The sequence below is a fragment of the Rattus norvegicus genome, chromosome 8, assembly GCF_036323735.1.
Source record: "Rattus norvegicus strain BN/NHsdMcwi chromosome 8, GRCr8, whole genome shotgun sequence".
Taxonomy (NCBI): Eukaryota; Metazoa; Chordata; class Mammalia; order Rodentia; family Muridae; genus Rattus; species Rattus norvegicus.
The window spans coordinates 131,514,285-131,536,658 of NC_086026.1; the positions used below are offsets into that span (position 1 = coordinate 131,514,285).

General features: G+C 41.1%; 1 protein-coding gene across 9 annotated transcripts in view; it reads left to right on the forward strand.

Moving 5' to 3' along the window:
- Kif15 (kinesin family member 15) overlaps positions 1 to 22,374 on the forward strand; it is a 70,870-nt gene that overhangs the window by 34,945 nt on the left and 13,551 nt on the right. For 4 of the 9 annotated variants that reach the window (XM_039081674.2, XM_039081677.2, XM_039081675.2 and 1 more), the window contains 16 exons: positions 1,338 to 1,461; positions 2,848 to 2,924; positions 3,145 to 3,354; positions 4,619 to 4,796; positions 7,910 to 8,051; positions 8,732 to 8,873; positions 10,262 to 10,453; positions 11,669 to 11,776; positions 12,219 to 12,357; positions 13,793 to 13,958; positions 15,187 to 15,337; positions 15,502 to 15,587; positions 16,771 to 16,840; positions 17,795 to 17,881; positions 19,145 to 19,249; positions 20,166 to 20,288. In XM_039081674.2, the coding sequence (XP_038937602.1) occupies positions 1,338 to 1,461; positions 2,848 to 2,924; positions 3,145 to 3,354; positions 4,619 to 4,796; positions 7,910 to 8,051; positions 8,732 to 8,873; positions 10,262 to 10,453; positions 11,669 to 11,776; positions 12,219 to 12,357; positions 13,793 to 13,958; positions 15,187 to 15,337; positions 15,502 to 15,587; positions 16,771 to 16,840; positions 17,795 to 17,881; positions 19,145 to 19,249; positions 20,166 to 20,288 (2,100 nt within the window). 9 annotated transcript variants of the gene reach the window in all.

The window sequence follows — 22,374 nt, forward strand, 5'->3', positions numbered from 1 at the left end:
ACCAAGCTGTTTTTCTTAATCCCCTGCTTCATTCAGAAGGAGTTGAATTGCCAAAAGCCAGCAGCTTTTAGCCACAGAATAGCAAAGAGTTAAAGAGGGTAGAAATTGCCAAAGGTAAAGCAGCTTTGGCCACAATTGCCAACTCCATACCTCCTGTCAGCTGCTTTCCTCAGTTCCCGGATGCTGGGGTTGGCCCCGGACTAGTCATGTTGGGAATTGTGGGGCAAGTGGACCATACCACCAGACAGAAGAACTAGCAAGGTTGAAGCAGGTTTGGCAGCCTGGGAAATCTCAGAATAGAGACGGGTAGCCGTGCAACCAGCTCCCTGCTGAGCTCTACCTGTCCTGGAACATGTAACCATGGTTCATCCCTGAGAAGACCATGACAGTTGGCAGGTAGCATAAAAACCTGGAGTTCTCCATGCTAATGAGTTATCTAGATAGGATCCAAGTGTTTAGCCAATGAGCTTCCCTTTCTGGGCATTTTTCCCTTCAAAAGGTATTTAATCCCTGGCTCACCCTGAGTAAGACTTATAAATTCACATCTGCCATAAAATAAAGCAGTTTGGACAAGCAAGGACCATCTCCTTCTTCAAGAATCAACAAGTGGGGAAGGCCTTTGTTGTAAAGAGCCATGCCTAACTTTCCTAAAGAAGGCCTTCTCTTCTTCAGCCCCTCAGTACTCTAGGCACTTAGTCAGAACCAAGCCAGATTCTGACCTGTTCAGGACTCAGCCATCCCCTTTCCTGCTTGGCATCCCAGATCTTGCTATTTCTTGCCCAGAAGTACACAGGCTGGGAACCCATATCATGGACTGTGTTCTGCCTCCCCGAGCAGCTTGCCAGTGGTGCTCTGGCACCTCAGCAATGAGGCAGGTTACATAGCCCGACAGGATCATGTCTTGCCCTGTTAGACCAGAGTTCTAACCCCAAAGGATGGACAGAAGAGAAATAGCCTTGCAAAGGTATTTGGTTTCTTTGTTTGAAAGATAATGCGTGGTTCTTAAATGTCAGGATGATCCACTCAAATCTGAAGGTGACCTGGCTTAAAATGGGGCTGATGGAATGGACAGGGTGAGTGGGAACCTGGTGAGGGGATGGCAAGAGGAGGAGAGTGCAGCTGTGCTGCTTGGGCTCTTGCTGCTGTGTAGGCACAGAAGGAGCTCACTGCCCATTCCAGCATACTATATATATTAGTGGCCATTTTGCTGTTGGTGAGACTGATGTACAGTTTTGTTTTTATAATATGGTTTTCCACATTCCCACTCACTCCTAACCAAAAACAGCACTGTACAACTTGAAAGGTGGTCTTTCAGTGCTTTATTAATTCTTATCTAGGCTGTGGTAAATGAAGACACCCAAGGAAATGTGAGCCAGCTACAAGCTGAAGTGAAGAGACTCAGAGAACAACTGTCTCAGTTTACGTCTGGGCAGCTGACACCAGGAAGCTCATTGGCCAGAGGTAGGTTGAGCTCACCACCCTTCCTCCTTGAAAAGACTTCATGGGAATCTTAGATAAATAGTCAACATATAGTGCTGTTAGATATATAGTCAACATATAGTGAGGCTTTCCCAAATGTCTCACACCCTCTCTCCTTACTTACTGTGGAAGAGGATAGTGCTTTGTCTGAATCAGATGGTATGGGAGGTGCATCGAGAAGGAGATTCACAATGATTTTCAGTAATTCATCCCCTAATAAGTGCTAAGAAGAAACATAAATTTCATTAGGTCACACCCAACATTCTACCTTAGCATAAAATCAACATATGTTCATGAGATAGAACAGGAAATGTTTCTTCAAAATTTGCTTGTAGGATTAATTTGAGAGCCATAAAACTTGAAAACAACAATGAAAAGCAAACAAACAAAAACAGAACTGGGGCTGGGAACATGTCTTGGTAGTAGGCATATTGCCTGGTCTATGTGAGTCCCTAGGTGTGATTTGCAGTAATGTACAAAACCAAACCAACAAGCAGCAAACAGCAGGATGCATCATACTGAGCACAGTCTGCACACCTGACGCCCAGAACTCAGGAAGCTGGCACAAGACTGAGCATGAGACTAGCCTAGGTTACAAGATGAGTTCTAGGCCAGCCTAGAACTGTTAGACAGCCCAGTCTTTCTGTAGAGTGACTGAATGAGACACTGTCAATAAATAAGTTTTCATTAGATCTCCAGAGGCACACATGGGTCTCCTCCTTGTTCCTTATAGACTCATTTCTAGTTCTGGTGTCTCATGCTTATAAGTCCAGCATTTGGGAGGATTGGTACAGAGTCGCTATGAGTTTGAGGCCAACCTAGGCTACACTTTTTAAAATAATGTATATGTTTTTATGTACATTGACATTTTGACTGCATGTATGTCTGTGTGATGGTGTTGGATCCCCTGGAACAGGAGTTACAGACAGTTGCCATGTTGGTGCTGGGAAGTGATCCTGAGTCCTTTGGTAGAGCAGTCAGTGCTCTTAACCACAGAGCCATCTCTCCATCCCCAACTACAGTTGTTTGTTTTTTTTTGTTTGTTTGTTTTTTTTTTTTTTTTTTTGGTTCTTTTTTGGAGCTGGGGACCGAACCCAGGGCCTTGCGCTTCCTAGGTAAGCACTCTACCACTGAGCTAAATCCCCAGCCCCCCAACTACAGTTTTTTAAAAACAAACCATTTCTGTTTCTTTCACCAAATATATTTGTACTAAATAAATACAGAGAAACGTCTTGTTTCAACCAATTTACTAAGTAAGTTAATGTGAAATTGCTAATCATTCATGAGATTCTGTTCCTTAGGATACTTGGTAACAATAAAGACTTTTAAGTTTTGAAAAATTAACCTATTTCTCCCTTTCCTTTTTAGATAAAGAGAAGGCTAATTACATGGAATATTTCCTGGAAGCAATGTTATTCTTTAAGAAATCTGAACAGGAAAAGAAGGTAGGAAATTGAATTAGGAAAGGGGATTCAGAACATCTAATATTTAATGTTGTGGCTGATCTTCATTACCTCAGAGAGTGAAGTGTAGTAATAGGAGTATAAGGAAAAGGCTTCAAAAGTCTTGCCTTTGGGTTTAGACTTAGTACTCTCTGATGGGTTTGTGAGAGTTTAGGGAAGCTGAATAATTTTTCATGTTTAACTGAATCCTGAATTTCTTAAGTCTCTAGTAGAAAAAATTACCCAACTAGAAGACCTCACCCTCAAAAAGGAAAAATTTATTCAGTCTAATAAAATGATTGTGAAGTTCCGAGAGGACCAAATCATGCGTCTGGAAAGGCTCCAGAAGGAGGCGCGAGGAAGCTTCCTGCCGGAGGAGCAGGATCGCCTGCTGTCAGAACTGAGGGATGAGATCCGGACGCTTCGAGAGCAAGTGAGTGCCGTGTGCCTCTGTGTTTCTAAGAGGGAGCTTTAAAGTATGACTAGTATTCACTAGCTAACGTATGTACAACGTGTTCACCAGTAACTCCTTCTGTAGTGCAGAGGAAGACGGCACTTTCAGTCAGCGCTGCATGATTTCTTTTCTCATTCCCAAGTATTAAGCTGAAGACAAAAAGAAAGACCAGCCATTTGTACTCTGCCCGTGGACCTGTGCTCTGTAGCAGCTGTGATTCTACCAGGCTCAGGGCAATAAAGCTTTTGAAGTTCTTGGTTTTTTTCTTTTTCCTAGAGAGAGAGAGTGAGTAGGTAACAGGTACCTAATTTGAAAACAAAAATAATCTTTTTTGTGTGTGTCAGTATGTTTAATATATATCCAGTCAGTATTATATTATTATCAGGATAAATATTTTTATTTTGTATACTTTTGTGCATTTTGCTAGTTAATGTATTTTAGAGGGCAATTCAGTCTTAGTAGTCAGAAATTTTTCTATTCCCCCCCCCTTTTTAAAGATTTATTTATTTGTATTTAATATGTATGGGCATTTTGCTTATATGTATGTCTGTGCATGCTTGGTGCCCAAGGAAGCCAGTAGAGCGTTGGCTCTCCTGGAACTGGAGTTACAGCTTTGTGGGTCCTGGGAGTTAAACCCAGATTCTCTGAAAAAGCGGTTAGTGATCAGCAACTGCTGAGCCTTCTCCATCCCATCCATCTAAGAGTATTTTTGTAAACAAATGGCCACACATACACAGGCGCATACACACACTTAAAAAACCCAAAATGTAATGTTTACAGAGCTATACTCAAACTTGGGAGCAAGGAGATGATCTTCTATAGGTAAATAAACTACAGTGTTTTCATGCAGCGGTATGCTGTACATATCTGTCTGTTTGTCTGTCCATCTGTCCGTCCATCCGTCCATCTGTCCGTACATCCATCATCCATCCGTCCATCCATCTATCTATTTTTCTGTGCTGAGGAGCAAACTCAGAGCCTTTTTCATGCTAGGTTCTTGCTGTGTCTCTGAGTTACTCCTCGAGTACGTTAATTTAGCCATTTCCTAGTGTAAAGAGTTAACGTTTCTGACGGGGCTTCTGTCCTGTGTGACTTGGGTGGAAGTTGCAAGCAATTAGCGTAAACGTATTCTGATCTACCCACCACTCCCAAGTCCCTTCTTATGGAGACTGTAGTAGAGTACAACCAGGACTGCTGTGCTCTAGGACTTCTGAATGGAGTGTGTAATTTCTCAATGTTACAGGTGGAGCACCATCCCAGACTCGCGAAGTATGCTATGGAGAATCATTCCCTCAGGGAAGAGAATAGAAAACTGAAATTATTAGCACCTGTGAAAAGAGCCCATGAACTCGATGCCCAGGCTATTGCTCGACTAGAACAGGCTTTTTCTGAAGTGTCTAGTACAGAGACAAATGACAAAGGTAAGAGATAATTGCTGTGAGAAGGAGCTGGAGCAATCACTTCATGCTTGAAAGCCTGGCTGCTCTTCCCGAGGACCCAAGTTCAATTCCCAGCACCCATGTCAGAGCTCCATTTTGATGAGGGGTCTGATGCTCTTTTCTGGCTTCCATGGGTGACAGGCTTACATGTGGTGCACAGACATACACACAGAAAAAAATACCCATGCACATAAGACAAAAATAAATCTAAAGAATTAATCTGTAGGACAGGAAAGAGAATGTCAGTAAGGTGCTTGCATATGTAAACATGAGGCCCTGAGTTTCTAGAACTCTCATTAAAAAGGTGGACTTGAACTTATAATCCCAGCACTGGGGAACTGGGGAGGCTTTGACAGGTTGATCCTGGGGTTCTCTGGCTGACCAGCCCAGTCTATTAGGAAAACTCTTAAGCCAGTCAGGTGGCTCCTAAGGAAAAACCCAAGGCTGGCTGCTGGCCTGCCTGTAACTCATGTACACACACAAATACACAGACAAGGAAGAAAGAACATTTATATCAGGTGTGTACGTGCCACACACCTGAAATCCAAGCACTTTGGAGGCTGAGGGATAGTCATTTTTTTGGGCTAACCTGGTCTATGAAATGAGACCCACTCCTACCTCAGAAAACAAACCAGAAATAAACAGAATCCAAAGCAGGACTAGCTAGGTGGTAAATGCAGCGTGCTGTTCTCTCAGAGGACTTGAGTCTGGTTCCCCACACAAGATGGCAGCTCACATCTGTTTTAGCTCCAGCTTCAAGGGATCCAACACTGCTGGCCTTTTTGGGCACCTGCACTCACACACACACACCCATATACAGGCATACAAACATACATATAATTTTTAAAAATTAAAAAATTTCAGAGCCACCAAAACGAAAAAACAAAAAAATACCAAAGAAGAGAAAGAAGCATTTGCAGTGTCTCGTAGTTAGCCTTCACCTGGTGCAATTGAATGCACTTTTTTAATGAGATAAGTTATTTTTATTTTTTTATTTTATTTATATGAGTACACTGTAACTGTCTTCAATCACACCAGAAGAGGGCATCAGATCCTATTACAGATGGAATTGAACTCAGGACCTCTGGAAGAGTCAGTATTCTTAACCACTGAGCCATCTCTCCATCCCTTTATGTTTTAAAATTAATTTACAAAGGTTTTTTTTTTACATCACAAGATAATAAGTTGTTCAGCTAATTGCTATACCAAGAAAAGGCCTGATATTAATATATCTTTTTTGTTTTAGTGGTATCTTTTGTAAATGATTTATTCAGATATTTTTATATGTGATCTCAGTTTTTACACACATGTAAGCTTTCCATTGCTGTGACAAAATCTGAAGAAAGAATCAACTTAGAGGGTGATTTGTTTGGGTTCAGGTTTCAGAGGACTCGGTCCACACTTGGCCAGCTCCATTACATTCATGTCTGTGATGAGCAGAACTTTATGTCAGGGACCACCAGAGCTACTGTGCTCATGGATCAGAAAGTGGGGAGAACAGTATGTGGGACACACCCTCAGGGCCCACTCCTATGACTCACTTCTACTTCCCAACAGCCCATGAGCCTATAATTAAGCACAGGTCAGAGTCCTGTCGCCTCGTTATCACCCATGCGAACAGTTCCACTACACATGATCCTGTAGGGACATTTTAAATCCAAACCATAATGGGAATTTTCATGTTTAAAGTATAAGACATTAAAGCATAGTACGGACACTTAACTACTCAAACATAAATGAATGGCAGAGATGTTTGTCAGTTCAGTTAATGTCTGCAATGTGAGAGATGTCCATGGGTCAAATACAGGGTTCACCAGCGTTGATTTCTGGTATTGTGGTTAGACTGCACATACTCTGTATCATACATTATTTCCATAATTATTATGTAAAAAGTGCCCTATTGGTACTAAGTCTAATGTTGGGGGTCAGTGTCGCAGTTACTGCTGTGAATTTACTGAGGTTAGGCAACAAGTTCTGTCTGCTCCCTTCCCAAGGCAGTGAGGATTCAGTGGTGTTTATCACACGCAGCCTCTACCTTCATTTCTTCCTCTCTCTCTCTCTCTCTCTCTCTCCCTCTCTCTCTCTCTCTCTCTCTCTTCCTTTCTTCCTTCCTTCCTTTCTTCCTTTTCCTGAAGTTATACAAGACAGGGTCTCTGTGTAGCTTTGGCTGCCCTGGAACTCACAGAGATCTGCCTGCCTCTAAGGCCTGCACTACCACTGCCTGGCTCTTTGTTTCCTTTCAGTTAAGAAAATTCTAATGTTTATTCTGAATTGTTTGCTTCTTTGCTTTTTATTTTATTTCTTTTTGTGGTGCTAGGGATCAAACTGAAGGTTGGGTCTCTGATGCTAAGCATCCCCCCTGCCACTGAGCTCTCCCCCATCCCTTTTATTCTTCCTGTCTATCTGTCTATCCCACCCATCTGTCCTTCCATCCATCTTTGCTTTATGATTTTTATTTTTAAAGACAGGGTTTCTCTGTGTAGCCCTGGCTGTCCTGGAAGTCATTCTGTAGACCAGGCTGGCCTTAGACTCAGAGAGATGCCTGCCTCTGCCTCTGCCTCTGCCTCTGAGTGCGGCTTTGATGTTTTTTTTTTTTTTTTTGTTCTGTTTTGTTTTTGTCTTGCCTTTTACTTTTCCCTTTCTAAGCCTTTTACTATTATTCAGTTGTGAATTAGTAAAAAAAGATTCACAGTATTTGGGTGTAGAGAAACTCAAGACTTTATATGCATATCTAGGATTGTCCTCATTAATCAGTTTTTTCTTCAAAATTGTTGTTCACAGTGGCTACTAGCACCAGTTTTCACAAGTTCAGTTGTGCAAGTGTTCTCCATCTAGCACCAAGCATATTGCTTACTAGTCTCTGTTAGCTCTTCATCCTAGGGAACAGCGTGTTTCCTTAAGTACAGTTTCCCATCCTGTGGCCTTTCCCTTCCCTCCCGTGTGCACTGTCACACGCCGTGTGGCCTTACATCTCTGGCACTTGCCCTCCGTCCATTCTGTACTCACCATTGCGACTTAGATGGTACTGGAGGAGAGCTGGGGAAAGTCTCGAAGTTTCTGTCTTTCAAAGACTGCAGTGGTCTCCTCCTTATCAGGTCTGCAAGGACTTCCTCCCAAAGCAATAAAAGAACCAAGTTTCTTCACAAGCACCGAGAAGTTAAAAGTACAACTCCTGCAAATTCAGACAGAGCTGAATAATTCAAAGCAAGAGTATGAAGAGTTCAAAGAGTTAACTCGGTAAAGTACAAACACATGCTCGCCTGATTCCTTAATATTTTAATGTTAATGATAGATAATGTGGCATGTTATTTTAAATATAAACCTTCCTAGCAACTAACTTCTTTTGTTCTATGGAAACATTTTTTTTTCTTGTTGTTTCACTGTGTATCTAACAGTAGATCATGCAGATGTTTTATCCAGGGCTCACTTGTTGAGTGTCAATTGAATTACCAATTAAGTTCTCTTATTACCAATTTAAATCACAGTTACAGACTAAATCAAGATTCTTCTTAGAAATTAAGGATTTTTTTTTCCCGGAGCTGGGGACCGAACCCAGGGCCTTGCACTTGCTAGGCAAGCGCTCTACCACTGAGCTAAATCCCCAACCCCAGGATTTTTTAATACTCTTATTTGATGCTTCTTGTACTAAAGGATGAACTATATTGATAGTATAACCAAGGTTATCCTAACCTGATGGCATACTTGAATTTGAGCTCTTCAATTTACTAATTGAATTCCTTAAATCAGTCATCAATCTGTGAGCCCTGATTTATATGCCCAGAAAAATGAAGGTAATGATTTGGGGAGTATTTCTGACTCAAAAGCCAAGTTACATGAGAACATAAACTGTAATGTACTTACAAATGTTTAATATTACTTACCACCTGAAGGTACTAAGTTTTAACAATGTCTATTAGGAAGAAGCAGCTAGAATTAGAATCAGAGCTTCAGTCTTTGCAAAAAGCAAACCTCAATCTTGAAAACCTTTTGGAGGCAACAAAAGTCTGCAAACGCCAGGAAGTTTCTCAGCTGAATAAAATACATGCTGAAACACTCAAGGTAGGTATCTGGAGCTTCTATTTAAATTGGAGCAATCTGTTTTATTAATAAAAATTATTTCCAAACACAGATGGCAGAACACCTTAGTATTCTGATAGACCCCAGTGGGAGGAGTGATAAAACATTTGGGATCGAATTCTATTTTGTTATTAACTTTAGACAGTGTTTCCTAGCATCTGAACTTTTTCCTTTTCCTCCCCGTTTATTTTTTTCTATTTTCTTTTTTTTTCTTCTTTCTTTTCTTTGAGACAGGGTCTTATGATAGCCAAAGCTGTCCTCAAACTCACTCAGTAGCCTAGGCTGGCCTTGAACTCTTGATTTTTCTTGTTTCTACCCCTATGAGTACAAGGTGTGTGCCACTCTGTCTAGATTTGCAGTATGCTTTTTGTAACATTTAAAGATGAGTCTTAAGCCAAGGATGGTGGTACAGTCCTATAGTCAGATCTATTTGAGTTGGAGGACATCCTCATTTGCAAATCAAGTTCCAGGATAGCCAGGGCTACTCTGAGAAACCCTATTCACAAAACAAAACAAAACCAAAACAAAACAAAAACCAAAAACAAAGCCCACCATACATACACAGATAAATAAACAAAGCCAAAGGTTGGTCCTAGTCTTTGTATATTGACTGGTGTCTGAAGTGTTTGTCACTGTAAATCTTGTCACCTTACTTCCTTTGGACCATGCTGCGATTGTGCCCAGAGCATCATACCTGCTTGGAATGCACTGAGCTACATCCTCAACCTGGCTTTTATGTTTTGGATGACTTGGTGGCCTTTCATAGTTTACAGGCTACCACTGCCTGTGAGGGGTTCTGTCACTTGCTCAAGTCTTGTGTTAGAGTGTCAGCTTTGAGCAAGTTGGGGAGCACTCTTCTGGCACTCTCTCTACTAATGCGCACCCTGAGCTCCTTACAGGTTTCTGTTTGTTTTTTCTTTTGTTTAAATTTGATTTATGTGTAAGTATTTTGTATGCATGTATCCCACATCTATGCAGTGCCCAAGGAGTACAAAAGAGGGCCTTGGAATCCTTGGAACTGGAGTTATAGATGGTTGTGTGTCACCATGTGGGAGCTGGGAGTCAAACCCTATCCTCTGGAAGAGCAAGTACTCTAACTGCTGAGTTAAATGTTTGCCAGTATGATGAGTGAAAAATGGGATCTTGTTTAGGCCCTGCCATCCATCCTGCTGCTTCAAGTTCCATTTTTAAAAACCATATTAGAATTTTGCATGCAACTATATTGAACCAATAGGTTTATTTGGGCCTATGCTTTAAGAATATATCCTCTTGATAAGTTGATTAATAAAATTTAAATTTTTTCCTATTGATTAAATCCAGCTCTTTTTCCCTTTGTACTAATGTTTCCTTTCACAATGATTGTTCTGCAGATAATTACCACTCCAACCAAGGCTTATCAGCTTTGTTCTAGACTAGTACCAAAGTCAAGCCCTGAGGTGGGGAGCTTTGGCTTCCTGCGCTCACAGAGTGCTCCAGATAATGATATATTGAATGAGCCAGTGCCACCTGAGATGAGTGAACAAGCTCTGGAGGCCATTTCTGAGGAGCTTCGAACTGTGCAGGTAATGCTTAAATTTTAGGGAAAAGATAATCTAACATTCATTTAAATAAAATTTGTTTACTATCTTAACTCCCTATAATTTTTAAGTTTGTATATATAAAAGTTTCTGACTTGTTTTTTTTTTCTTTTTTGTTTTTTTGTACAGTTTTTATTCTTGAGCAAATCATTCTCCATTTTCTGTGCTTTTCACTCCGTGTGAGAAATGACCAGTTTTCTACTAGTGTCCTTTAGAACTGGTTTAAACGGCGTAGCACTGCACTGGCTGATGAAGTGTAACACCCAATAGGATTTTGTTATACAGATAATTTCAGGGAGGCTCTGATGTGTTTGACATAATCTGAGATTTGATTGTATTGGCATCCTACTAGTTTGTTAATTAAATGTTACCACGTTGTCTGGTAAAACTTGGCATGGATATTCCAAGTCTCATTATGTTCTTATTCCAGGCCAGAGAGGCCGCTGTGATAAAATAACCCCATGCAGTGCTGAGGAAGCTTCTAAAGGTCTCTAGTGGGCTCAATGTTTAAATCTAATATTAACATTTTTAAGGGCTCTGTAATTTCATATATATGTAAAATAATCTTTCCCACTCCTATGTCCATCTCTTTCACTTTAATTTTTACTTATCTTTTATATTTTTCGTTTCGTTTCCCTGTATAGACCAAGCTGGGTTAGAACTCAGAGATCTGCCTGCCTCTGCCTCCCTAGTGCTGTTATTAAATGCATGCACCACCACGAGCAGCTCACACTCTGTGATTTAATTCAGTATTGAATTTTAACTACTTCTCTCTTTGTGTTTGAATTTATCTGCTTCGATCAGACTCAATTGTGATTTTGAAATGTAGGAATGATCGCTATAACCGTCTGACGATTCTGGCTCCAGCTCCTTTACTGTGTTTGAGTCTATACGGTTTTGAGTTTGTTTAGTTTGTCTCTTTAATAAAAAAGAAATGGGGCAGGAGAGTTCTCTCAGCAGTTCAGCTGCCTTTCTAGGGGGAACCTAAGTTCATTTCCAGTACCCACCCAGTGGCTTACAACTTTGTGTAACTCCAGTTGCAGGTGGCCTGACCCCTGTCCTGGATCCTGTGGGCACCAGGCATGCAGTTGGTACATGAATATATGTTCAAGCAAAAACACAATACCCATACATAAAATAAAACTGAATGTTGTTTTAAATGTAAAGGCCTTTTTGATGATTGCAATGTGTTTAATGCAGGAACAACTGAGTGTTCTTCAAGTCAAGCTGGATGAAGAAGAACATAAAAACCTGAAACTTCAACAGAATGTTGACAGACTAGAACACCATTCTACACAAATGCAGGAGGTGAGGGACAGAGCACAGCCTCAGAAAGTGTTGAAACCCTCAACATAAAGGCACTGTGAGATGAGGATATTTCTCCCTCAGAAGTCCTCCCACTCTTAAAGTTCTTTTCATTTTTCCTTAATAAATCTATGTGCACTCTGACCTCTTTTGTGCCCCCCCCCAAAAAAAACCCATTGCCAGATGAAAATTCCCTTACTAAGCCCTAGTGAACTTTTTGTACTTCTCTGATAGTGACACAGACATTCATTGTCTGAGTTCAGGACCACTAAGTAAGGGCAAGTGGACTGTTTAGAAGTTACCAGAGCGGTCTGTCCACACCCTCATACTGATCTCAGATTGTCATCTTCACTACAATTCATAAACAACCACATTTGTCTTGTAATTGACCTTAAAACTAGACACTAAATACAAACACAAGTTAACGATCTGCATCATGTCTTAGCATACTTCTCCAGTGTGTTCACTTTTCCCAAAGCTGTTCTCATCAGAAAGAAGCGATTGGAGCAAACAACAGCAGGACTACCTCACACAGCTCAGCGACCTTGAGAAGCAGCTCCAGGATGCGCAGACTAAGAATGACTGTGAGTTTGGACAATGGGGCACACTGTAGTGCAGTACCATTTGATCGTTTAAATTATTGGGTTTTGTTTGTTTTATTTTAATGGCTTGCTTGTTTTGGTTGTTGTTAGATAATTGGCCTTACATTTTCATGGGTAGTGTATTATAAATTCTTAAAGCAATCATTTTCTTCAAGATTGGTCACAAATAAATGTTATAAGTATTTACTGAAAGTTTATTTAAAAGTTGGGAAGATGGTTCTTTTGCCATACAAGTTTGAAGACCTGAATTCAGACCCTAGAGCCCACATAAAAAGCTGGGTGCAGTGTGACACACATCTGTTATCCCAGTTCACTAGACTAATCTAGCCTACTTAGTAAAGCGCTAGGCCAGTGAAAGACCTTGTCTCAAACAGAAGTGTAATGCACTTGAGTGATTAGTTAGATCCAAGTTTCTGCTCTGACCTGCAAACACACATACATGAACAAGCATACCTAAACAAACACGCACGCGTGCACGCGCACACACACACACACACACACACACACACACACACACACACAGTTTAAAGTCCTTTTAAAATGAAGTGTCTTTAATTTCAAAGCTGAGTTGCATTAATAGTGACAAAGTAAAGCATAAATTATTTATATACACTTCTGGGTATGGTTATCTTTCCTACTTTTATTTTAATATATTCTTGTCTTCATCAAAGCGTTTTCAGATAACCAGGTAATCCAGCATTCAGTAGGTGAAGCCAGGAGGCCCAACACTTCAAGGTCCTCCTTTGCTACACATCAACTTGAAGGTCTGCCTGGGATGCATGAGATCCTATCTCCAAAGTATTTTCAGTAGTTCGTAGTAAAACTTGAAGTTACTTAATCTACTTTTTATTTAGAGTTTTCTTTTGAGACCGCAAGTGTTTAACCCTTTGTTGAAAAGTTCTGGTATATTACTAAGCATTTCAACAGCTAAGAAAGAGCACACCCCTTCAAATATGTTAATTTCTCAAGTTTTTCTTATAATAATAGTTTTGTTGCATATTCCACAGGAAAAAAATATTTTAAAACATCAAGTGATCTAAAGACTAGGAACAAATGTTAACTCTTCCTTTTTCTGCAGAAATGTTGGAACAGCTTCAGCATATGGTAGCACATACCTATAATCCCAGAACTCAGGAAGTAAGAGCAGGAAGGTGAGGAGGTCAGGGTTATCCTTGCTACATGGTAAGAATAAGGCCAGTCTGGGGCAAAAGAAATGTAGGTGCAACCATGACCTAAGGAGATGAAAAAAATAGAGAATTTAGTGTTTAGGTGATGTTTGTCTTTACAGTGGTACGGTTGATATTTATTTGCCTGCTTTATAAATGATACAGTCTCATTTAGTCTCATCTATTTGCTTCCTTTATACAAAGAACTTGTAAAGGGACCTGTTGAGACCTTGATTTCCTCTATTTTCTAGTTTTGAAATGTGAGGTACATGACCTGCGAATTGTTCTTAATTCTGCTGACAAAGAACTTTCTTTGGTGAAACTGGAGTATAGCACATTCAAAGAGAGTCAAGAGAAAGAACTAAGCCAGCTTTCTGAAAGACATGTGCAGGTTCAGCTTCAGCTGGACAATGCCAGGTAGAGTTCTCTGTTGGTTCAAGGTGCCTGCTTCGTTGTTCATAAACTCTGAAGTATTATAATCCCAACTCACACTGCATAAGCCATCTGTGATTTTATACCAATTGGCTTCACTATAAACGGTGTGTGTGTGCTTTTGTTTGGTTGGTTTTGTTTTTGTTTTTCTGAGACGTGTCCTCCTATGTAGCTTTGGCTGACCTGGAACCTGTTCTGCTCCCTGAGTGCTGGTATCTAAGACATGTTCCACCACACCTGATCAAATCCCATTGTGTTTTAATTTTCTTTATTTGTTTGTGAGACTAGAACTAGATCAAAAGTATAAGGAATCTACTGAGCTATGTGTTTTAAATGCCATCTTAATAGCAATGATTATCCTAGCCTTTAAAATATATTGGTTGAAATGTAATTATCATTTTTTATTAACAAAATCTAAGTGTCTTCAGTTTTCTGTAAGCTACTTACTGGGCTGTTTACTCTGACACTCGGTGGCAGTGATCCTTCTGAATGGTAGTGCACAGCCCTGTCATTTGTTTCTTACTGGTTTCTGCCTTCTTGACTACACTTTATACCGTGAACACATACACATGTCCCCATCTCATCTCTTAGCAGCTGCCACACTGCCCTCTGAACTGCTGCTTCTGTCCTCCTTCGGGTTGCACAGCATGTGGTTCTGCATCAGTTAGCTGTGTGTAAGCCATGGCTCAGAGCTGAGGTTGTCGGCTGATTCTTTGGATGACCGCTGGGTACCGCACGCGATGCACTGTGCTGGGGAGAGGAGCAAGAAAGTGTAACTGAACAGGCAACTAGTAGTTCTTGCTGAGACTAAATTCTCTCTTGGTTAGAAAGAAGCCATGTTTTCTGTCTTAAAAATATTTTCTAGAGCTAGACTTTGTTGTTAACAAAGTTCTTAACAGCTGGGTTTGAACCATTAACAATACTTGAAAATTACAAGTTTCTATTGCCTAGCTAGAAAACACTACCAATTGTCAGTTAGCTGTTAAATTGCCAGTCAGTTAACTACATGACCAAGTGTGTGGAAGAGGTACTTGAGGCTAACACTTTCTTTTCTTCTGTTTCTTCTGATTTAGTGGTTCTCACATGGGTACCAAGGGCATTCCACACAAGGCCATGACAGCTCTCTGACAAATGTGATAGAAAAACTTGAATTTAAGAAAATCTGACTCAAAAAAGTTTATACTTTCCATTTCAAAATTTCTTCCTGGTAAAGATTAGAAAATGAAAAACTTCTTGAGAGCCAAGCCTGTCTACAGGATTCCTACGATAACTTACAAGAAGTAATGAAATTCGAAGTTGACCAACTTTCAAAAAACCTCCAAAACTGCAAACAAGAGAATGAAACTTTAAAGTCTGATCTGCATGTAAGTGAGGACCAGACAGTGTTGTAACTAGTGTTCCCTGGTCTCTGCTTGCTGTCCTGTTCTCTTATTTGCTGTATCAACCATAGTGAACAGTGTTGTGGCTGCTATGTATCCTAAATCTGTGCTTCCTGTCACATCAAACCTAATAAATGGTTGTCTTTTAGAACTTGGTGGAGCTTTTTGAGGCAGAAAAAGAGCGCAACAACAAATTGTCACTACAGTTTGAAGAAGATAAAGAAAACAGCTCTAAGTGAGTGCTGTTAGTTCTTCCTGTTCTCTAGAGTATTGTTCAGTACTACATTCTTTATCTTGCTTCGGGGGACTTTAGGGTCTTACTGTCTAGCATAGGCTGGCCTTAAACCCACCTTCCTCCTGTTGGGGTCTCCCATGTGTTAGAAATATAGGCATGTTCCTCTGTGTACAGCTTTTAACTTGTGCTTTTATTAACACCCTAGTTATTTTCATTTAGGGGTATAACTCAGTGATATAGCACTTTCCTAGTATACTTGAGGCCTGGTTTAAATCCCAGCACCACACATTTTTTTTATTTTAAAAAAAGGAATTATTTTCCTTTAAGTATTCTAATGTGAAGAGCAAATTTTGTAGAAGTGGCTGTGAAGAAGGACACTTCAGTTAAGAATATAACTAACTATTCTTTGTTTTTGTTGGTTTGGAGGGGTGTTTGGTTGGTTGGTCAGCTTGGTTTTGGTATAGTTTGGTTTTATTTTGTTTTGTTTTGTTTGGAGAAGTGTCTTAGTATACAATCCTGGCTGACCTATAACTAACTAGTAGAGATCCACCCGCCTGCCACTGTACCCTGAGGGCTAGGATGGGTGCATGCCACCACTGCAGGCCACTGACTATCCTTTTATTATGGGAGTATGGGGTGACTTTATGTCTGTCTGCTATCAATCCTTTTCTATTCCCCCCCCCCCCCCCCGAGACTCTCATTGTCTCATCCCTGTCTCTCAGTGAGTCTGTCAGTGACCTCATGATCTTACTAGGGAGAATAGTTGGGTTTTGGTCACTGTTTATAGCATTCATTTGTGATTGTTTTTGGCCCTGGTACACTGTTAAAGGTAGAGCATGCCACTACTTGAGGTATAGGAAATCACATGTAGTCATGTCCAGTGAGCCCGGGTCTGTGCTGTGGGTGCTGGAATTCAGAGTGAGGCAGAGAATGAGACGTCCCTGTGGTCATGGGCTTTACAGTCCATCTCAGACAGAGGTAATAATAATGTGTGCTGTGTGCTAGGTTATCAAATACCAGACCCCAGAGAAAACACTTCCTCACTAAATACTTGTGAACAAATACATTCACCTTTTTGATCTCCATGGGAATATGCTAACCCAAGATTTGCCTAATGGACTTCACTTAAATGACTTTGAGTCTGCATGTTCATTTCATGATTCCATTACTTCTTCTTTTCCAGAGAAATCTTAAAGGCTCTTGAAACTGTACGTCAGGAAAAACAGGAAGAGATGGCCAGATGTGAAAAGCAGGTCAGCTTCTGTTTTGAATGTAGAGTTTGAAATTTGTAACTTTATTCCTGAAATCCAAACAAGAAAGTGTCACTAATGAAAGGCGTGTTGTTGTAGTTGTTGTTGTTATTGTTGTTGTTGTTGTTGCTGCTGCTGCTGCTGCTGCTGCTGCTGCTAGGGTTCAAACTTAGGGTTCCTACCTCTGAGCTATATCCTAGACCTTGTTTGTTAGTACATTGTTCAGAAAGGATATCTGTGTAATCCTGGCTCACCTGGAGCCTTCTATGGAGACCAACCTGGTCTCCGGCTCTCAGCGTGCTGGGATTACACACATGTGCCACTGTACCTGGCTACCCTTGGTTTTTTGAGGCAGGATCACACTGTAGCTTCCCTGAAATTAACTACTACCCTGAAATTAGCTACTCTGTAGCTTTCCCTGATTTTAAGAGCCTCCAGGCCCTGCCTTCTAGATGCTAGGATAGCATCTTACTAGTTCTGTTTTGTTTTTGTTTTTTTAAATTTTTTTTTGGTTTTGTTTTGTTTTTTGAAACTTGGTTTCTCTGTATAGCTATGGCTATCCTGGAACTTACTCTGTAGGCCAGGATGGCCTCCAACTCAGAGACCCACCTGCTCTGCCTCCTAAGTGCTGGGATTAAAGTTGGGTGCCACCACTCCCACTCTCTGGCTTAAATTTTTTTTATTGTTCTCACTCCCTCCCTCTCTTCCTCCGTGTGTGTGTGTGTGTGTGTGTGTGTGTGTGTGTGTGTGTGTGTGTGTATGTGTGTGTGTGCGCTGATTCTATTATTTTCGTCTATTTTCTAATTCCCGTGTGGCTGTAATGATGTGTACTGGTGTTCAGTTGGTCAAGACCTCAGAACCCATTGTCCTTGTGGCGTTGTTATGGACTGGTGTTCAATGCAGTTGTCAGCTTGGGTTTGTTGATTTAATGATGTGACTGTTTACTTTCTACCGTAGATGGCAAAGGTACAGGAACTAGAAGAAAGCTTGCTTGCTGCTGAAAATGTTGTCAGCTGTCTGGAGAAGTCTAGGGAGTCTGACAAGGTGGGTAGAGTTCCCAGTGTTCTTCTGTATTTGGTTCTTTATTTTTGTTGTGGTGTGTATTTAATATTAGGTCAGTGGTTTCTCTGTGTAGCCTGAGCTGGCTTTGAAATCGCAGTCCTTTTACCCAAGCTCCTGGGACACAGGTGTTTGTCATTGTACCTTCTTCACATCTCCTTGATAATGCCACGCAGGCCTTCCTGTCTTCTGCACCCTTTCCCTCCTGCAGGCTGACTTACAAACTGCCTGGTCCATGTACATTTAGGTCCTTTAAGGGCGCTGGAGAACGGGAATTCAATTAGGTCATTTGTTTCATAACCTCAACCACAAACTACTCTTGTCTCTCTGTTTTTCATTTGTTTGTTTGAGACATGGTCTCACTACATAGCACTGAATGGCTTGGAAATGACTATGTAGACCATGCTGGCCTCATTCAGAATGTCTCTCCGCCCCCCAGCACTGAGGCGAAAGGCGTGTGCTGCCACATCCACATTTACTCTGTTCCTTTAGACAGCTTGTGTAACATGTCTTGAGTTTTTCAACTAGACTGCTATTACTCAGACCCTGTTTTACTGACTGTAAGTCGATGGTGTACAGTCTCAAATCCTTACTGTTGACTTTGCCAGGATAATAAAAGTGACTTTTCTGTCCATATATAAAAATAGTCTAACCCTGTCATCACAAGCACCAAGAATACTGAGGCAAGAACCTCAGTAGTTAAGAGGCCAGCCTGGGCTTTATAGAGATATGAAAGCTAGCCTGAGCTACATAGTAAAACCCTATGTCCAAGGGGGAAAAATTGTAAAAGGTGGAATGTCACATAATATTTTGCTAAAGTAAATCGACTTTCTTTGTTACCATTAGGAAACAGAAGTAGTTTGTATGTTAGCTACTTTCCTTCCTGATGTGATCAAATACCCAGAAAAAAAAGTCTATAGTAGGAAAGACTTATTCTGACTCATGAAAGGCAAGGCCTGGCTTTATGTTGATAAGGAACTCTATAGCTGTTTATTGCATAACACCTAATAGGAAGCCCAGAGAGCTTTTGTAAAAAATGAAGGTGCCTGTAACCATAGTACCCACTTCCTCCAACTAGGCCTCACCTCCCAAGTGGTCCGCAAGCCCCCAAGCACCACCAGCTGCTGGGAATCAGTGTTCAAATGCAAGAGTATAAGGAAAATTTTATTTAAACTGCAACAGTTCATCCATTAAAATGATCTCCATAATGTCACTGGTTTTGCAGATAAATGTTTTTGTCCCTGTCAGGAACTTGTCACCAACCTCATGAACCAAATCCAGGAGTTAAGAACATCAGCTGGTGAAAAATCAGAAGCCATAGACACCCTGAAACAAGAGCTGCAAGACATAAGTGTAAGTCCTGTCACAGATGCTGAACTGAGCTTAGCAGGGCACGGTTCACAGGTTCTTTGGGGGTCTGTTAGCCATCCCAGCAGGTAAGAGGATTGCATGTCAGAGTAGGTTTGACTGTAGAAGTTAACACCCAGAGGACTTCTGAGATGTGCAGTGTGCATGTTTCTGGACAAGAGCATTTCTGTGCCAGGTCTTTTTGACCTGGAATAGTGTTCTTTGCACCTTTCTGCAACCACTGATTAGAAATACATAAACAATTAAGGCTAAAGAGGGCTCCTTATTTGCCTCAAGAAACAAATGCATGTTTTAGTTAAATTTGCATATTTATTACATGGAACTGTGTCCCTGGTCTGAGGCTCAATATCATTTTCTGAAATAGCTGTTGTTATTGATGCTTTGCCCTTTGCCTGGGCCAAGGTAAAGGTTTTTATCTGCATGAGTTCTGCTCCGAAGGGGCTTGCTTCAATCTGTATTTATCTTCACAGGCAGACTGATGAGATGACAGAGTGGGATGGTTTTCTCTAACCCTGTGTGACTGCCCTGCTGCTCTTCACCATGTGCACTCGCTCCTACTCCTTCCCTAGCAAGGGTCTGTTGGGTTGCAGAGGTGGCTTAGTAGTTAGAGCAGTTGCTGTTCTTCCAAGGACCTGATGCATCCCCCACACTAAACATCTTATAACCACATGTTTCTCCTGCTTCGTGCGTGTGCACACACACACACACACACACACACACACACACACACACAAATTCAAAAACAAACAAGCAAAACAACAGCTGCCACCCTGAAGTGTTAGTGAATTAGCTTGTTAATATGGTGCTCGCCGTGGATCTAAGATCCTCTAAGTTGCTGTGGTGCCTGCTGATAAGCAGGACTCTAGCAGAAGCTCTCGTGCTGTGCCTCTGTTTTCTGCAGTGCAAATACACTGCTGCTGTGGCTGACAAAGAAGAGAGCAAGGAGTTGATCAGGAGACAGGAAGTGGATATCCTGGAACTGAAAGAAACTCTTAGACTGAGAATTCTCTCAGAGGACATCGAGGTAGGTATTAACATGGCACTTTCTTTTTATTTATCTATTTCTCGTTTCATTCTCCCTCCTCCCCCTTTTTCTCTTTGAGACAAGCTCTCACTGCATTACCCAGACTGATCTTGAACTCAAAGAATTCCTCTGCCTCTGGCTTTTTTTAAAGGAATAATTGACAACAAGAGGCTGACGAGATGATGTTAAGTCCTATTCACAAAAATAAAATGTATCGGAATCTTAAGGAGAAAATTTAGCAAGTATTAGGATATCAGAGAGATTCCAAGTGATGTAAAGGAAAACTTGAAAGGGAAAGTACAGAATTACTGTAGACACAAAATCATGTAATTCCCATTCAAATCCCAATTCTTAAAAATTGATGAAAGCCGAGTGTGGAGGCTCCTGCCTTTAACCCACTATTTGGGAAGCCAGAGCAAGTCTACCTGGAAGTTTCCTGTCAGCCAGAGTTACCCAGTGAGAACAAAGAGAGAGAGGGGCGTCCAGGTATAAATAAAAAGTACATACCTACAAAAAAACAAAACAAAACAACCCTATAAGTCAGCTGGGTATGATGGCGCATGCCTTTAATCCCAGCACTACTTAGGGGGCAGAGACAGGTGGATCTCTGTGAGTTCGAGGCAGCCTGGGAGCTCACTGATTAGGCTGACTATTCAGCTCATGAACCCAGGCATGCTCCTGTCTCTGCCTCCCCAGTGCTGTGTTTATAGGCACAGCAGTATGCCCAGCCTTCATATGAGTGTTAAGAATTGAACTCCAGTCTTCATGTTGCACGAGTTTCCTTTCTGTTGCTGTGACCAAGCACTGATTGAAAACAACTTGGAGGAAGTTTCTATTTGTCCTACACTTCCAGATCACACGCCATCGTTGAGGGAAATCAGGGCAGAATATGAAGGCAGCAGACACCATAGAGGAACACTGCGTGACCCCTCAGTCCCTGGCTAACTAATAGGCTCATGATTCTGCCATGCCTAGCGATGGTGCTACCCACAAACCAATCAAATCAAATCTAGGCAGTTATTCAATTGAGGCTTTCTTCTTAGATGACTCTATTTTGTACCAAGTTAACAAGATAACTAGGATACATGGTAGGATTTTATTGACTGAGCTATCTGGTATCTCGGGCCCTTATGTATGTATGTATGTATGTATGTATGTATGTATGTATCTATCTATCTATCTATCTATCTATCTATCTATCTATCTATCTATCTATCTACCTATCTATGTGGGAATATATATATATAATATATATATATATATTTGTGTAGGGTGGTGTGTATGTAGTACTCTTAAAGACCAGAAGAAGGCTTTGGATCTTCTGGAGCTGGATTTAAGGTAGTTAGGGATGCCCAGTGTGAATGTTGGGAACCAAACTTCAGTCCCCAGCAACAGCACTCTGTCAGCAGCTGATTGTATCTCTAGCCCTTGTATCATCATCTTGAAAATGGTGTCACATGTCCATATGAGACGGGGGGATGACCAGATTCTGCTCTGGCATGGTCACCAAAGTATTCGTATGCTGTGTAAGTAGAAATTACATATGCAGCCATTAGGATTTCTCTGCCACTTTGCACCACCTTATTCTCTGAGGTTTTGGTAGCCAGTGTCACGGTGAGCTGCTACAGCTCTTCTCTGAGTGCTGAGGCTAGAGACATCTTTAACGGCTATTTGCCTTCTAGGATATAAAAACCAGAGACAGACTAAGGATATAGTTCTGTAGATAAAGTGCATGCCGCATTAGCATGAAAGCCCATGCTTGGATCCTCATGTAGAAGCTGGGCTCAGCAGCTGAGGTCTAAAACTATGTAGCACTAGAGGGCAGAAGCAGACAGAGCCAGGGTGCTTGCTAGCCAGCCAGTCTAGCCAAAATGGTTTACTTCAGGTTCAGTGAACGATTTTGTCTTACTGAAAATAAGGTGAATGATAATAAAGATTCCTGACATGACCTCTGACATCTGGACATGTCACATAGGTATGCACACACATACACACATGCATGTGTGCAAAATATCATAGTCATATAAGCTCATGAAACTAAACTATTGAGACAGTAGCTAAGGCCTGCTTCTTGAGTGTTCTTCAT